We start from the raw sequence: 19071 nt of genomic DNA on the forward strand, positions 1-19071 counted from the left end.
TTTAAAATCAGTTTTTTTCATTTTAAAACAGACCCGATTAGGAGAAACAATATAGTAATTTACATGACTTTACTTGGACCTTTTAAGATTGTATTATTTTAATTATAAATTACTCGATATTTCCAAAACCATGGGAAACCTAAAACTAAAATGTATTCTTAAAATGCACTAAAAATGGATTTAAGTTTTGCTTTGAATAAATGCATACATTTTTTTTATCTGTATGAAAGAAAAGTTTTTAAAGTTTCAATGATTTTATTCTTAGATTTTATAAATTTTTTGTTACTTTTCCAGTGCTGTAAAGTAAAACCACACTTTTGAAATTCCCTGTTATTTCCATGTTTTGCAGTCTTGGAAAACCTGTCTTTTTTTTTTATAGTTTCACAATGTTAATAACTTGCAACTCTGGTATTCTGTAGGAAACTACGATTACTTTACCATGGTAAATTCTTTTTTTAGGGAACCAATTTTATCTACACAAACACATTCTGTAATCAATAGGAAACATACTGTATAACCCAAACCCTAGAATAAACACTTTCAGGATATAGGAAATAGATTAAGAAGGATCAATTAAAGAGGGCAAGAGGATAAACAGATAAAAATCACTATAAAGATGGATTGGTGAATGAGTGATTCATCGCACGCCTCATCTCACATTAGCGACATCCCGCTCTCAGCCGTTACTAGCAGCAACATGCCTCCCCATCTATCTTCCGGCCTGAACCCCTCCCAACTGGATTTCCGTTTTGCTTCTACCTCTTCTTGTTTTCGTTCCTTCTGGCGAGCACGGGTGTTTTTTTGACAGGACACCACCCTCTCGGGGGCACCCGTGTAACATGATGAGTGAGAATGCGTTTTGGAAGGCGGTAGAGGGAGGCAACGTGACTCAATACAACAGCATTTAATTCAGCAGCGAGGAAACTCGGAAGCCCCGCACAGACTTAAAATATAACACACTCTTGCTGTGATTCAGCAACGACTGATTAACAGGCTGACGAATATATAAACTCTCTGCCAAGTCCCTCGCCATTCTGGATGGCTTCTAGAGACCGAAATGTTTAGAGACATTTCCCTAAGGCAGGGGTTCCCAAACTTTTATTTCAGCCAAACCCTTTAGACGTAAAATATTTACTTAATATATTTATATAATATATAAAATATATATTTTTTATTATTTATTTATATTTATATCTATATCACACACATATACACACACACATTATATATATATATATATATATATATATATATATATATATATATATATATATATATATATATATATATATATATATATGAAGGGCCCTTCCACCATAAACGATTAAAGTAATTTAATAATTTATGGTCATGTGACTCAGGGTGACGAGTCATTTTAAATCTAGATATGGTGGGAGAGTTGGGAGTATAAACAGAATAATTCAGGTTGTTTTGTTGTGATGAATCACACACATTTTGTCATGCATTAATAATATTAACAGCTAGACCATTACGTACTCGCATTAGCAAACAGTGTAGTAATAGTAGGACTGGAGATATGCGTAGGACTGGAGATATGCGTAGACCTATAGCATGTCATTTTAAACAAGTTGGCCAAAACATCAGTGCTTTACAATACATCAGTATAGAGAAGGTAAAAACCCTTTAGAGTAGGTGATTATGAGAAGTTATTGTTAAAAAAGGGAATGTTTTTGGATTTATACTTTAAATACCATCAGGGCTGAATGAGGATTTTGATATTAAGCCTTTTCTATAGTGATGTATTTATTTCTTCATATGCTTTTAATATTATTATTAAAAGGTTTAGTTTTTAACAAATATTACTTGTTATATTTTTGATACGGCTTTATAATGTATTATATCTTACTAGTAAGAGAGTGGAATATCAAATATCATTGTCATACAATGTTTGTTAACCCTTGTGGTTTATGTATATTTTGTTTATTGTAAGAAATTTTTCTTTTTTCTTTCTCTCTCTTTTTTTTATTATTATCCTTTTTTTTTTCTTGTCACATGACTTACAATTATTTGTCACCTGCTTTTAAAGTGTGTCTAATTAAGGTGATCAGCTGTTTTCTATAAAGAGCTATTTGTATTCCACATGTGTATTGTGCCTGATGAAGACATTTGTTGGAGCTGCTATTTTCAATGTGCGGACTTCACGTTTTTTTTTTTTTTCGTTATTATTTAATTTTCCTGCACCTGAGCCCAATTAGGGTGTATGGGATGTGCACACCTTTTTGTATTTTTCATGCTAAAGCAACATTTCTCATTTTTATTTAGTTTAGTTTGGTGTACTAAAATGACTAAACCTGAAATAAAAATTACAACTAAAAGAAATGACAAAAAACACATCAAAATTACTAAAACTTTACTAAAATGTAAATGGAAAAAGTATAATACAAAAATAAAAAATTATTTAAAATATTTAAAACACTATAATAGTATTTCAATGATACTAAAACACTGCACATATGTAACAGTGCCGCTCTTCACCCTGATACATGCATTGCAACAGACTATATTTAATTAATGCACAATCTTTGGTTTGATAATAACACTAAGCTATATTGCGATTTCAGTTTTAATTCAATCAATTGTGCAGCCACATTTACGGATTCTAATTTTACATTTGGTTTAATTATTAGCTGTTCATCAACTCACAAACCCCCATTTATGAATCCCTGCCCTAGGGGGACGTGTGAATCTGACATGCTAAATGACCACACACACACACAAAAAAAAAGGCCAGCAAAACCAAGCCTGGATTTATATACAACCCTTTATGCCTTCAAGTGAATCTGAAATGCATTGTGTAGGTTTTCACTTTTTATATGACGACTGGCATACCTGGAAAAACAGCTAAATAAAGCTTAAGAACAAAGAGATTCAAATAATCCGCCGCACATTACATACCATCTGATCCCGGCGGCAAAGACTTCATGGAGTCACACTAACAGGTCGGGTGGGTAGGTGTTATGGGATCGGCACAATGACGGCCATTCCTGTAGCCCCGGCAGGACAGAGAAACCCGAGCACATGGATAAAAATGAATCACCACGGAGGCCGAGGACAACTCTGAAAAACAGAGAGGGAGTGCGAGACATCTAATACTAAACAAGTCAATACTTAAATACAGAACATAACATCCAACATGGCTATGACACTCACAAACTCAATTATAACCAAACAGACAATACACAGTGTTACTCAAACACACAACAACTAATACATTTATCCATGCAAATGACAAGTGTTGGGTGGAACTTTTTTCAAGTAATGAGTAAAGTAACACATTACTTTTAAATTTACAACAAAATATCTGAGTTACTTTGTTTTCCCATTTATTGACTGACAGCTCAGCTTTAGTACTAAGTAACACAATTACAGTAGTCAACATTTGAAGTGGATCAAAAAAGTTCATCAAAGTTGTCCTAAGACAAGAACGGGTATTGTTCAAAACTCATGTATAACTTAGATGAAAAGTTTTGATACACTTCAAATGTTGACTACTGTAGTTACTTTTTTAGGAAGTAACACAATATTGTAATGCATTACTTTTAAAAGTAACTTTCCCCAACACTGCAAATGACAATAGAACGAAACAATACAAATCAAGTGTCTTTGGAACAGTATTTTTTTTATTGTATGGCAGTTTTTGCATTACAAAAATACAAAAATTACAGTTTCCCTATAGTTGATTTAAGCACCCTTCATAGCTGGTTAGTACACATAACAAAGGCAGTGAATAAACCATTAGTATCAAGTTTACTAGGCACTCATCTGGCACAGTCGGGCTGGGCTGGGGTGGGGGGGGGGACGGGACTAAACTGGATTTTATAATATGTAACTATGTACCATGTAGGTTTTAACACTTTCATAGGGGAACTTTTTTAAACATGTTACCACAACAAGAACGTGTAGGGCTCAGTGTCACAATGCTGTTACAATTTTGAACACACATTCAAAACTAGGTGAACAAAGCCAGAGAAAAACATGGATTATCTATAAATACAGTGAGCAGTTTAAAATGAACCCAACTTTCTTTTCATTTTAAACCGGTTTTGGAGAACATGCATGTGCTGGCGTCGTCTCAGAATGTCTGCAGCAATAAACAAATTTTGCTATACTATTACTAAATATAGACATTTTCCATTTTCATTTGTTTTTCATTAAAAAATAAACATGACTTCTGAAAATGACTTCTAGTATTTCATCAAATAACCAGTAATTTGTTTAAATACTTGAATTTTTTTTTTTTTACAATCATGGCACCAGTTCCATTATGAAAGTTATCTTTATAAATTATGTATCTGCACCAGTCCCTCATTTTTAAATTTAGAATTTTGATATTTGTTTAAAATGTACATTGGCCCATATAATTCTCCCAGTTCAAAGAAGCTTATTAGTTAAAATATCAAGATAAAATAAAAAAATTAAAAAAAGCAACAGTTGATTGAAAGCAATATTAGCATGAACAGTGTAAATCTACATCGAACATTTTGGCTGCTAAAACAGTAATATAAAATAAAACACAGTAAAATAAAATAATCATGTTGAGTGATAACTCATGCTAAAGGTGGCGAGTGTGAAATGTAGAAGAGGGCTTGAGGGATGCCATGGCAGTGTCAAAAGGTCAAAGGTCATGACCTTAAACCTAAGGTCATGCCTATTAGGTAAGGAAGACGCATACACAGAGGGAAAACGGCACGCTACATTTACAATCTGCTTTCCCAGGAGGAATAATAATGTGTGTGCAGAACAGGAAGACTGTGTGTCTAAACACTGGAACCTCTGCATGACAAGGTCTGCTGATGAAGTGTAAAAGCTCTCTACTGCCATCTGCAGGTTTTTTTCTGTCTTTTTGCATACTTTCAATCTTCATAATGTGCATTCATTGGCACACAGAATATTTAAAGCAAAAAGGAATGTGCAAGAGTGAGGGGCATATGCAAAAACTGTGGCATATAGACAGGCTAATGACACAAAACGTTATGAGAATATATACACATTTCATTTTGGCAATACCCCACATTAAGCGCCCTTAGAAAAACGAGCAGAAACACCATTTGGAATGCAACTTCAATCTGGAAGTTTTGGAATTACAGAAATATCTGTAGAATGATCAAGTGTAATGACAATTTTACTATTATATGGCAAACAAAAAGTGAAATAGTGTCACTGAGTAAAGAAGCCCTATTTTAAAGGTTAAAAATATATATATATATACAAAAAATAAAAAGCTGCCATGGTGCATTCAGCATAACTAACTGATGTTGATACAATGTATGTAAAGTTGCATTAAGGAAACCAAAGATAAGAGCAGATCTGCTCTGCTCAAATCCACTGAGTGAAATGTAAGGAGGAGTAAAGTATGGTACTGGCACAATGTTAGATTGCATGTTTATGCATGCAACTGTATGTGTGGGACATGTGGAGGGTGTGTCATAAAGCTGCTCTGAATGTACCACTGAAAAAGTTCATGGTTTGGCTTTAAAAAGGCTTCACAATTACAAAACAATCAGAACAAGAACTACTGAGGGGGGAAAAAACTGTACAAAGAAAAAATGAATAGAAAAAAATAAATACAAATAAAAAAAAACATCAAAAAATCAGTTGGCTTTGTTTAAAAAAAAAAAAAGAAAGAAAAAAAATAGATGTATACAACTGTGGAATAAAAAAAGATATTGGAATAAAAAAAATATATTTTACTTTCTGGCTTATCATGAACACAAATGGATATTTTTTCACATATACTCGTAAATGTCATCTTTACTCTTTCCTAACTAAATTCATTTCTTTAAAAAGAAAAAAAAGAGCGAAAATAAAGAATATATGGAGAATGAATGCTTAATATTTTTAAGTGCACACTAGAAGTTCTTATGGAAAAAAAATAAAATAAAAAAAAACTCTAAAAGCTGATCTTAGCAAATCCATGCTAAATAATGTACAAATGCATTGCGCTGAGGAATGTGAAATAGATGACGCATGGAAGATGTAGATTTACATGACTCTGTGTTTGTATATTGAGCTTACAGCGGGTGATGGATGAACACACAACACGTGTGCTGAGCTAACTCTACTGCATCAAAATCAGTGCTAAGGGCAGTGTGTTCTGCGTGTGCTTTGTGCATGTGCCTAGTTGTTGGGGTAGTACTTGGGGAAGAGGTAGAGGTCTTTACAAAGGGAGCTGGTGAACTCGGACATCTCTTTACAGCGATGATGGGCTGAACCGGGTGCGTATCCCTCTCTGCTTTTAATTCGACCGTTCACCTATAGAGAACAGAGTGAAAATACTTTTTAGTAAGTAAAAGCCCTTTTAGCATAGTTCCAAAAAAGTCCACTTAAAGGTTGTGGTATACATGTCTTCTTGCTATGAAATCTTATTGTAAATCTTTAAGTAAATATAAGATTAATATTTATATTGTTAGTAATATTTCAAGATGACCACTTATTGGTGTGAAGCAACTGAGGATTACTAAATTATCCATGCATTGCATTTTTACAAAAATTCTATTAAAATGTGAGTATCGAATATGATACATCAGGCTTTTGAGGAAGGTATATTTGTACATATTTAAATTATAATTGTATTGCACTGCATTCTATGTTTTGGACCAACTATAAAAAACTACAGAGCTTTGATCATAAAAATAAGCATTTAAATATAATATTAGTTAGACATATTATTGTGAGATGTCAAGAATCAACTGATATTTATTTCAAGCAGTCTGCCATTACAAGCTATCAGAAGTCCATATTGCTTTTTGCCACAAATGTAAGGGGTGCACCGATACCACTTTTTCCGATACCGATACTTTCATTTTGATACTTGCCGATACCTGTATTTTCACTACATTTGCCATTTTTTTTGTATATATTGGGTAGAGAAACCAAAAGAATATGAATCATATTCTTTGCTTTTGCAATCATATTAGTTTGTTTAGCAAATACATATTTCCTTCAGTTATTTTCATCCTTAATTAAGCAAGCTAAAAATGTATTGTATGAACTTCTGTTACTTTTTACTGTTCATTCTTTGAACAGTAAAAGATATTTTATATGTCTCATATATGTCTCAAACATATTTCTCAAAATATGTCTCAAACATATTTTATCTTTCATTTAATATCACAGCACATATTTAGAGCTGCTCCAGCATGGCTCAGTGCTGAGGATTGGGTCAGTGGTTCAAATGTTTAGACACCATTGAAATATCACAATTCTCCATTCCAATTTTTATACTACAGTAAACTTAGACTCGCCAAGATGGGTGTTTACACATAATTGTGTGTGAATTCGCCCGTTCAAGCACAAGACGTGCAAGAGAATATAATTCAGTATTTGTGCGCCGTCAAATGCAGCTTTCCGAGCGCTCGTTTCTGATGTTTGCGCTCATGAAACTTCTTGACCTGCAAACGTCCTGTGATAATGTATGGAACCACACGTTTTACATAAATCAGGTAACAGTTTTACTTACATATACGATTTAGTTTTAATCCAAATGACTCATGTGTGCCGAGTGAACGATCAGCAATGAAGAACATGAAAGTGCTCTCTCTCTCTCTCTCTCTCTCTCTCTCTCTCTCTCTCTCACAGAGAGACAGTTATCTCTTTACCGCCAGATAACGTTAATAATATATGTCTTGTTTTACTTTCTTTGCCACTGACATCTAACTGATGTCCGGGGATGTGCTCGACAAGCTCATGCGTTTGTTCCGCTGTGCGCTCAATCCACTCCGTGTTTTCTCTTATCAGCTCACGCACCACAGCTATATAGGCGTTACTAAATTTTGTTTAACATTCCACTAAGTAGATACATTTACTTCATAGACAGCCTTGTTTTTTATCCACATTATACTCTCTGTTGTCGGTGTTTCTTTGCGCTGTACACAAATATAAAAATATACAGATAGGCCTATAATTTAATATGTGGTAAGTTCTTGGAAAACAGTCTCGACTAATCGAGCCACAAACGCCGTCGATAGGATAGCTGGTCGATAGGAATTACGTTTGTGAAATCTAACGTAGCACGGCGTTCGTGGCTCGATTAGTCGAGACTGTTTTCCAAGATGGATCCTGCATGTAAACGCGTAATGTACTGTCTTTATAAAGTATCTTCTTATTAAACTGTCTGTACACTTACAAAGTTCTCAATGCTTCGGTTTGTATGTAAGGACCCTCATTATGTTACCGTGTTAGTGTGAGGTTATTTTGAGCCTTGTTAATGGTATTAACTAGCGATTTATTTTTACTTACTCTGTGCCCCATATACTACTGTTATGAGCTAAAATGTTTTTAAAGATAAAACTCTTTACATTCGATTTTCATGAAAACGCATCGCAGGGAACGATCGACTCGGTAACCATGTGTTAATTAACCCCAGGTTCATTTTTCACTGGATTTGTCCTTTAAATGTCGTTCTGCCGTTAAGTGTGTATGTTACACCATTTACATAATGCCCCGGCAGACAGCAGCATGTGTCACTAGGTTATATAGGAGGTGCCACAACAAACGACGACATGCTCCCCAACAATGTCAGTGGCACATGACACACTCCATCGGCACGTCACAAGATTCAGTGGAACATGCCACTATCCACTAGATCATGCCAATGACAACCGGATGTGCCAATGGCTTATGTGCGTAAGATGCCATGCCACTTAATGTTAATACCGCCTCTGTAAAAGCCTGATCCATCAAATATGATATCATATATGATAAAAAAATTTTTTTAAAGGTTCAATAAACTAAAAAATATATATTTCTGACTATTTCATGTCATGCTTTACAGGATGTTGCATGTAGTAAATAAGGTTTTACGAATGTTTGTCTCTAAAATCTGATTTTGAATGGATATAAACTGAATTTAATCTTAATCTATAAGGTACAAAATGTAAAATGTTTGGAAACCATAAATGGTCAAAAATCTGTCTACTCAAAAAAGTACATTGGACTAAAAAGTTTTACCTGCACAAGCATGTCTGACAGGTGTGTGTTATTGGCTCTCTGTCTGAAGGCTGTGTTCAGCTCCTGAATAAACCAGGACCCTTTCTTGGTGTTTCTCATCGCAGCAGTGCCTGAAGCACAAAACACGCACAAAACGCAACACGTCAGCAATCTGCTCAGCCTCTAAATGTGACATGATGAATGAAAATAAAATCACTTAATGTGTGGTTAGAGAATATACAACAATGTGTACACACTGAAACCTTTGAGGGTGGCGAAACCACAGATCATATCAGATCTCTGGGGTAGTTTGACTCTCAGACTCTCCCTTTCTTTCTCCATCCTCACTTTGTTGTCTCTCTCCTCCTCTCTCCCAGCATCCCTCTGTTCACAGCCTGGAGATTGAGTCCGCTCTTGGCCATCCAACTGGTCCACGCCGTTGTCCATCTCCTCTGAAATATAGAGAAAGGTTTGTTTGCTTGCTCGTTAACAATTTAACACCATGCCAGCTTCCATCACTATTTAGGGCCTGTGCACCGATGGTGTGAGGACCCTATTGGAATTGCACGAATTTAGATTTCAAGTTTTAGATTTCATGGCCAAGTTAAAATACAATTAACTCTACACTGACTCAAATCTATTCAAATGTTTCAGCTGATTAAACAAATAAAATTTTGGCACGAGGCATGGTATGTATTGGTAGATGTAATGGTAGATCTCAAACTTATATTAGCAACCGAAACAACCGATTAATATGCAGATTTATGTCATTTTTCAAGTATTGTATCATTCAGTGAATGTGTCAGCACTTATATCTGAGAAATACTGCTATATTTTGCACAATACACATTTCATAAAAAAAATAAAAAAAATACATAACCAGTCAAAACCATGACTATTCAGTCCATCTCGTCCATTTCTTTTTGGGTTTTAATTCTTAAAATTTGGTTTTGTAAAAATATTCATACATTGTTCAAATTTGTATACAAAATGAATTCTTGTAAGCAATGAAACCTTTAGATCAAAATCTTTTTTTTAAAAATGAGAAAAAGTCAGTCCATTGTTATTTTAGTATTATTTATTATATAATACTATAGTATTTATTCGTGTATATATATATATATATATATATATATATATATACATATATATATATATATATATATATATATATATATTACATTTTCATTGTCGTGAACATTACGTTACATGCGTCGTGGCGCTCTTGTGAACTCACGTCAGAGGCTCACATAGAAGAAAATGAATAGTTGAATAAAGTCGTTTCTTTGCGCACAAAAAGTATTTTCATCGCTTGATAAACTTAAGGTTGAGCCACTGTAGTCACTTGGACTATTTTAACGATGTCTTTACTAACTTTTCTGGGCCGGCAGATGCAATTACCTGAAGGAGTGTGACAACTCTCAGATTTCATCAAAAATCTGGATAAATAACTGATAACTCTCACCTCCTCTACAAGCCTGAATGAAGAACATCTTTGGCTTATTCTGGAGCAGAGGGCAGCGGGCGTTATCAAAAACCTCAAACACCCAGTCCAACTGAAAGACAAAGACATTGAAGAGTTGAATCCCTGTCTGTGGTTTAAAACTCTGATTTCTAAAGGAATCTTTTGCAAGGAAGTAAATTTACTTCACTTTCTAAATGTACAACTGTATGAAGAACTAAAAATTAGGTATTAAAATCAGGTGCACCTCCACTAGCTGTCCGTCTGTCCCGTAAATAGATCCCTCAACACCATGAGACAGTAAACATACAACAGCGCAGTCATACTCTGCATGATCCTGCCGCTGGGCAAACTGTTCTAGGCACTGGCGCATTGCCTGGAAAACACACACGAATCAAATTTTTTTTAATAATAAATCACTTTGCTTTGCAGGGCAGTCTGACTCTGCAGCGTGTCTAACTCACCTCTGCTGTTAGGTCTTTGCGCAGGCTGACTGTGAAATCCATCTCTGTGAAAAGTCTCCTCAGCGTCTCCTCATCCACCTCTCCACCCCTCCGGATGTCCAAATCAGTGTTTGCTGAGTCAAACCTCACATTACTCAGCACCAGGGCCAATCCTCGTGGGCAGGAGCGCATTGGGTAAGCCTAAAAGGAAAGACATTTGCATAGAGGATCACACTGAGCTAAAATAGCATAAATATATATGCAAATAAAGTGGGTATTTGTGTGTGAGTGTGCATTGAAAGGAAGAGAGTTTGTGTCCTAATACCTGTGAACTGTGGGACTGGTAAAATTCCGGTGTGCAGGGAAGTACCGCTGTGGTCACGGGACAGTCAGCATCTAAACGCATCTCCATGGACTCTAAAACACATAAAAAAAATTCTTACATAAGTTAGTTTCTGGTCCTCTAATTTGATTGGCTGAGGGGTGTTCCAAGAGCACTAAAATGTATTATAAAATAGTTATTGTCAACTAAAACCATAACAAATCATTTTCTGTAATTTTCTGTAATATAAATATTAGATGGACTTCAAATAGAACTTCAAACAACATTTTTTTTTTATTAAACTACTTAAAATTAATTATATTATAAAATTTAAATAAAACCCTACAGAAATTATAAAAAATAAAACCACATAACAAAATGACAAACTTAAACTAAAATTAAAGCTACACTAGGCAACTTTTTGATATATAAACAAAATGTTATTTAATGAGAGAGTTTAAAAAAACCATCTTCCAAACCTTTAGTCTTTACTTTACCCAAATACACTATAGTAATGATTTATATTTTAGAACTGTCTGGACAGATTTTGACAAACATTGCATAAATACATTTGCCTGTGCGTGTCACATCATAAATGTACATAAAGAAATGTAGCTATGGCTGTCGGTAGTGTGAAGCTACAAGTTTGTCGTCACAACTAGGGCTGGGGCGGTTACCGCATTACCGCGGTCACATGATGCCTACCGCGGGTCTGAGCTTGTCACTGTCATCACCGCAAAAAAAAAAAAAAAAAAAAAAAAAAAAAAAAACATTGGCCTGCACATGTGTGCACGTTGTGTCTAATTACATTGATTCTAATGACATGGATTGTGTCTAATGACATTGTGTCTTACATAAGTTTTGTTTAGAAAACCTTGAATCCATCAAAAGATGGAGCATATCCGACCTTTCGCGAGTTTCGCGAGGGGAGCGCAATGTTCCATGACACATAATAACATTCCATTCGTATTGACTATTAGGCCTATATGCGAGAGTCTCCTGCATATTAATAGCGGCTCCATGATGCCCGCAAATTAGTTAAAATCTCCCGGAATCTAGAGCGAGCGAGCAAGAGTGCGCATGCGAGACAGAGACTGTGTTCCAAACCGTGTAGCGCGCGCACGGCAGAGAGGGAGCGAGAGAGAGCATCCTGATTGGCCCGTTTCGGTAAGTCAACCAATCAGTTGTCAGTGTGGGTGGGCTTTTATCTCTTCTTCTCTGACTGCGCGCGCACCTCCCCAAGTGGACGAGGCATTTTATGCTTGACGCGCTCGCCGTATACTATTCTTTGAAACGACAGCGGCGACTCGTCCTCTAAACCATCAGGAATCAGCAGTGAGAAGAAGTAATAAGGTACACTCGTGAATGTTTATTTTAGAACAACACTTTAGTACACCAAACTACAAAAGAATCGTGTAAGCAGTAAACCTTGAGATTATTAGGCTACCTGTGACATTAGAAACGTAACCTACAACTTAATTAACGTTATCTTACATACAACATTTTCATTTAGTTTTGTGAACATTTTTATAAAACATGGCTATTTATTTGTATTTAAAGGGCTTATGTCTACTATTGTAGGATTATTTTGTTTATTTAAGCAACTAATTTAGACGCAAGAACTGGGTGCGGGTGCTGTGAGATGTACAGATTTGGGGGGGGGTGATTTAAATACCGCGGGAATTTCTTGCTTTTCAACCGCGGTAAGAAAAAATCCATACCGTCCCAGCCCTAGTCACAACAAATGAGAATTTGACCATGCATCATTAAAAACGGCAAATCTTCATGAAATCACCAGTTGTATAAAAAAAGTAATTAATTTATTTGGCCATACTCTCTGATAAGATGTCCTGTATCCATGTGTACTGCGATGCTTTGATCTGCATTCATCCATGTGGAGGAGCAAAGCACAACAAAAACAATGCTCTCCCACAACTCATGCAGTTTTATCTTTTAACCGCTAGAGGGCCAAAGGTTACATAGTGTAGCTTTAAAATGAAAACTGAAAATACAAAATTAAAGTTCATTCAAACTATCATTAAATACTATAATAGCATATAAATATAACTAAAATAACACTGATATAACAGCAGCAGTTTGTGAACTCTGCTTATCAGTTATTACATAAATTCTGCCATGACATTAGCATAGTTTTATATAGTGCACAAACACACAAAAAAGCACACTAAAGTGCTCACCATAAGTCCTGGCTCTTTTTGCAGGTATCACGCATTCCTGAGTTGGGCGAGATAGTGGGGGCTCTGAAAAGCTTTTCTGTAAAGATTTAAAAAAAACACACACATGCACAAAATCACTCTTCTACATTAGCTACAGGCTTTATGTGTGAATACATACAACAGAAAGTTCAAGTCAGTGTATTACTCACTATTCCAGGTGAAAGGAGAGTTTGTACTTGTCTGTTTGGTTTTTGTGAAATAATCTCTGCAGTTTGGGTGTGGTAAACTGGAGCACAATATGGACGTTGCTGTACAGTTTTAGTCCTACTCTCTCTCCCTTTTATTCTACTGACCCAGCTCTGACCTCTGTGGGTGGCTCGATTTCTATACGTCTCATGGTCATAAGATTTATACCACAACTCTTCCTTTTTTTTTTTTTTTTGGATAACAACATTTTTTTAAATAGTTTATTTTATTATGCATTAAACTATGTCTACTATGTTATGTATAAACTATGTTATTAAAACTGCCAATATAAAAAAAACAAATATGCTTTAATCTCTTGTCATTAAGTGCAGATCATCAAGTAAATAGCAGCTTTAGAGGACAAAAATTTGTAATAATAATGCACAAAATTTCTTTCTCTGAATACAGCACTTCTGTTATCCTTGCCTCTGTTTCTTATCAGATGTGCTGTCATCACTAAGAAAGACTTTCCCCGTCCCTAACTACTTGATCACTAGAGCTTCCCCTAATAGTCGACTAGAAGAGGCTTAGTCGACCCAAAATTGTATTAGTCAGTTAGAGAAAAAAAAAACTTGTGGCGAAGTCACGCAGTCCGTGAGGGACACAGATGGTTAACGGCGGGTCCTTGTGGTAATTACAGTATGTCGGGCAGAAAATACCTGCGTTTGCCTATCATCCATCGGCCTTAAATTTCATTGACAGAATTCTTTTTTTAGCAGTGACCGAAAAATCTAGATAACAATGAGTGTGATGTATTGTACATTGTAACTGTAATTCTCACCCTTGTCCACTTGGTAGCGAGTGCGCTCTTGCTGACTATCAAGTTAATTGTCAACAAATGGCTTTTCTGAGTTATGTGACATTGTTTACAATCTTTTTTGACAACACTGATTGAGTGATTACATGAGAGACATGATATGGATTTCGGTAAATTGGACTATCTTTCAACATATTTTTTGATGTTTGTTCATGTTTATTTCGTTCTGTAACGTAGTATAGAGGAAGGAATTGGATTGCGTTCACTCACGCTCCGCTTGAGCTCAGGCGCTACAGTGATCTCAAATTTTGTGGTGATTGCATAAAGTAATCAAAAGTTACAGCATTTGGAACAGTGTTAATTTCGTTAACGAAAACTATGACGAAATGTTTGTTGACGACCTTTTTTTCCCTAAGACAAGACGATGAGAGACGACAACCACATCATTAAACGATAACTGTGACTATATCAACACATGCAATATTGAACATTATGTTCTTATAGAAACCTGTCAAGTCAGTCTATCTGGGTGTGATCCTGAAGTGGAGGCACCAACTCACGTCTTTCTCAGTGAAGTCCATAAGCAGGCTGCAGAGGTGCTGTTGCTCTGTCTCAGTAAGAGCAGCACAGAACCTGCTAAATGCCAGAGGGCCACGTTTGGGCAAAAGAAACAACAAATGGCGACTCTTGCCCTGGGACGTCGATTTAGCCTGAAAGATTCAAATCATGCCCAGGTTAAAAGTAATCAAAGCATTATTTATGAGGCTTGACACTGGAGGTCGGATTATGCCAATACAAATAACCAAGTTGGGCAGTACCTGATTAATTAACCAATAGCTTTTTTTAATCAAAACATAAGTGCTGAATCTAATGCAAAAAATAAATTAATTATATATATATATATATATATATACATATATATATATATATATATATATATATATATATACATATATACATATATACATATATATATATATATATATATATATATATATATATATATATATATATATATATGAAGAGTTCAGATGCAAAAGCCTCTAAGTGCCATCTGAAATTTTCTTCTAGAATGATCATTTTTATCAAGCTTGTATATTTAAGTTCAGTAATTTCACTTAAATGACAATTCATAGGTAATTTTCATTGCCATTTAAGTGAAATTACTGAACTTAAGAGGCAATCGAGGCAATTCGGTCGGTGTAAAATATAGATTAATCTGTATTTAAGTTACAAAAGCTATTCAGTCAAGATCAGTGAGTGATTTTCTTTTTTGATCTTATTTTAGGCTGCTGTCACTTTAAAACCTAAGGCACACAAAAAAAAAACCTGTCACATGCGTTTTCTTTCTCAACTGTTTATGTTCACTTAAGACATAACCTACTGTGTTTACGAGGATATTTTTACAGAATTTTGTGTGTATTTCTCCGTTCACAAAAGAGAACTCAATTAAGTTTTTGCTTCTTCTTTTGCTTGAATGGTTTAAAATCACATTAAAATGTGCACACAGGAATCGATAAGTGGAATCGAAATTTTAATTTTATAACAAGTATTTGATTCCAGAATTGGAATCTATTTGCGATTCCAAACCCTACTGAAAAGATCAACAAGCATGTATACGATTGGCTATACTGTTCAATGCTACAAAACACTTTCTAAATAGAAACCTTCCAGAGCGCAAGCACAAATACGCACCGGACCGTTTGCCAAATCTGTTTAACTAATATGATATTATTACAGTATCAACAGAGGGTGCTCTTGCTTTCGTTTGAGAATGCTTAGCACTCTCTAGTCCCCGTAGAACTCAACCCCGTTGAAATTGCATGTATTCAATTGTATGTACTCTCTTTTAAAGCACATTATGATTAGCTAGTAAAAATTAAAATATGTATTACAGTGAAGATATTTTTTTTTTACTGAAATCAGATACGTTCCTGATTTGTTACGTATCTCTCGGCTGCATGAACACATCACATATCTTGCAGCTTAGCTGGCTAACAAATGCATAAACGTGCCAGCAAGCTGTATATAAACTAATGCATATAGACCGTAATTATAATGACATTTAAACATTTGTTTTGGATTTGCGTGAATTTTTGTCACATTGTTCTAATCACTTGAGGTACTAATGTTAATGCCCTCTCAGCCTTGTCGGCTAACTCTTCTCTACTAATGCAGCATATAGTATTTTAAAATATGCCAGTGTGCTCTGTAGTTTACTGTATACATTAGAATTGCAGGATGGTTAAACTGATAATCACGATTATTTTACTCAAAATTATAATCGTGATTATTTTATCAAAAGGGTTAATGTATACTTCACCTAAAAGTCGTGTAGGTGGCACAACTTCATTTAACCAACGAAAATTATATGATGATACAAAACATGGTTTTGGTGAGCGCTTTGTAATCTGTAATTCGCATTAGATTTTCTAAGCGACACAATTCGTTTGCACACGAGACAAACGACAGCTGTGTAGATTACAGCATTCCATTTTGAATTTCAGTTGCAACATTCTCTGTTTGCAAAATATTTGCAGTGATTTCATGTGGATCTAAAATTAAGCTTTACACTTACCATTATGCTCTCGGCCATGTTTTCTGTGAGGATTCCATCTTGTTGCAGACACTGGATCAGAAAGTCATCCACCACTAAGTCCTGCAGCAACGTGACTGAGTTCTTCCTGAGTGCTCGTCTCTCCCATTCTTTCATGCCACACTCTCCCAGCATGATGAACCGCTAAATTAAAAAAAGAAAAAAAACAGACATAAGTTACAAAACATTCAATGTAACAAAGTTTATATAACACTAACTTAGGTTTTCGTTTATCGTAAGACAATAACAGCTATAAAAAAATATATACACATATAAATATCAAATTATAGACTACATATACATATATATATATATACAATTTAAAAAATATATAATGTAATAAAAAAATTATATTAAAACATAAGCAAGTGGTAATTTATTATTATAATTATAGATATTCCTTATATATTATTATAAGGAAAATGAAGCTTATTCTAAGGGACACTAATAAGACTGCATTGTAACATTACTTCATTAATGCATTCATGTTTTATTAATTGTTATGAAGTATTGGGAGATCATAGTAGTATTTGTTGTGGTGATGGCTTAATCTGATTTCAAATTAAATATATTTTATTATAGTACTTCTTTAGTATTGACAATGACAAAGTCAAAAACATAATTCATTTTAATTAATTTTACTTTATTTATAAATATATTTTGGGGTGAAAGGGTCCAAAGGATACACTAACCCGAATCGCATACTCCTCGCACACGCACAGGTGAGGAGTGTCAAGTGATCTACATGCCTTCACAGCCTTCTGCTAGTGTCTGCTAAGTTATAATGCCTACAAGCCAAGGTTCACTTTACCTGTTGTGTTGCAGCCCTCGTCGTTTGATGATGACAGTAAAAGACGCTACGCGAATGATGTATGAAAGATGATGTTTGATTTGAAGTAAATCCAGAATGATGAATGCCAGCTCGCGCTGCGACTAGCTTAGCACGCTAATCAAAACAAATCACAATTGTCAATATAAAACACTTCTGACACTAACTAAAGCACAAAAGCAGAACAGCCGCTAAAATGCAGCTCAAATCGGGGTTTTTTTGTACTCCTTTCTGCTGTTTATAAAGTTGGCGACCGATAAAAAATGTAACTGAATTAACAACGAGCTACACAATAATATTAACTTAGCTGTCAGGTGCTAGCGCTTCATGCGAGCTTTGTTTTCCTAGACGCAGAATTCGTCCTTTTAAATTTCATTTACTCTTTGTTTTTCGTCGTCGTTCACGAGGCTACACGAGGAACGACAGAGTTTGTGCTGAAAAACGGACGAGTATTTTTAAAATATAACTGACAGTACACTGATTCTCTCCGTACAAACTTCCGCGGGTACGGATGCAGCGAAGCAGCCAATCAGCATTGTGTGTGAAGATGATTGACGTGAGTAGCAGCCTATCAGAGAGCCCCGTCCGCCCACTAAAGGGGCTGATATTGATGTTTAATCCACTTATTTGAAATTTGAAACTTGTGTAATACCACACAGACGTTTCCATGGATTAAAATTAACATTAAATACCAGCACATCTTCAAGACTCATTTCTGTTCACTGAGAAGTTTTTATTATTTCAAGTTTCCATAATTCCCAGACTTTTTCAGTATAAATAACTAAATACAATAAATCTAATAAATCCCAGACTGGAACTGGAACTGGAATGCCTATTAAACGGGACTCTATTAAACCCACAGCCTCAAACTCGAAGTAAACAACTTCCTCACGGTTGTAAAACTTGCAATTCTTAATTTTTTATGTTTGTTTTTTAAAACCTATATAAACACTCCTTTTTAAAAATTATATTTATTTATTTTAGACTTTAATATGTATTTATTTAGATTAGTTTTACTATGAGAGCTTGTTTCTCAAAGAGTCACACCTTGTGATTGTCATTGATTTATGCTAGTTTTTTTTTTTTTTTAATTTTTATTATGGCACCAAACAAAAGTAAAACCCAACATATATATATATATATATATATATATATATATATATATATATATACCTTTTAGGCACTAAAAATAATCTCACAGAAATTTGATATGTAATATAATACTCATTTCCACCCAACATGGCACATGTGCCACTAAAACCTCAATATAAAATGTATAACATGCAACTA

At 34.8% G+C, this 19071-nt stretch overlaps 1 protein-coding gene across 2 annotated transcripts; it reads right to left on the minus strand.

Moving 5' to 3' along the window:
* Positions 1–3619: 3619 nt before the first annotated feature.
* Positions 3620–18324, minus strand: casp2 (caspase 2, apoptosis-related cysteine peptidase). 2 transcript variants are annotated; one of them, XM_084089538.1, is made up of 11 exons: positions 17764–18324; positions 16935–17096; positions 14917–15066; positions 13375–13450; positions 11180–11271; positions 10876–11055; positions 10659–10787; positions 10415–10505; positions 9213–9401; positions 8971–9080; positions 3620–6273 (listed from the first exon to the last, which is right to left on the minus strand). In XM_084089538.1, the coding sequence occupies exons 2-11, from the start codon at positions 17085–17087 to the stop codon at positions 6139–6141; spliced, it is 1305 nt and encodes a 434-aa protein (XP_083945664.1). In that variant the 5' UTR covers positions 17088–17096; positions 17764–18324; the 3' UTR covers positions 3620–6138. The 2 variants fall into 2 exon arrangements, with proteins under 2 accessions (XP_083945664.1, XP_083945663.1); XM_084089537.1 differs by having other exon boundaries at positions 9207–9401.
* Positions 18325–19071: the final 747 nt, after the last annotated feature.

The sequence above is a fragment of the Abramis brama genome (genome assembly GCF_963993115.1).
Source record: "Abramis brama genome assembly, chromosome: 17".
Taxonomy (NCBI): Eukaryota; Metazoa; Chordata; class Actinopteri; order Cypriniformes; family Leuciscidae; genus Abramis; species Abramis brama.

What these genes read in the sequence shown, in the direction of transcription:
- casp2 (XM_084089537.1), bottom strand. Translation starts at nt 17,087, where the DNA reads ATGCTGGGAGAGTGTGGCATGAAAGAATGGGAGAGACGAGCACTCAGG. An exon ending in AAAAAGAGCCAGGACTTATG is followed by an intron (nt 11,272 to 13,374) that starts GTGAGCACTTTA and finishes TATGTGTTTTAG; the next exon opens with AGTCCATGGAGATGCGTTTA. An exon ending in GCAAAGACCTAACAGCAGAG is followed by an intron (nt 10,788 to 10,875) that starts GTGAGTTAGACA and finishes TGTGTTTTCCAG; the next exon opens with GCAATGCGCCAGTGCCTAGA.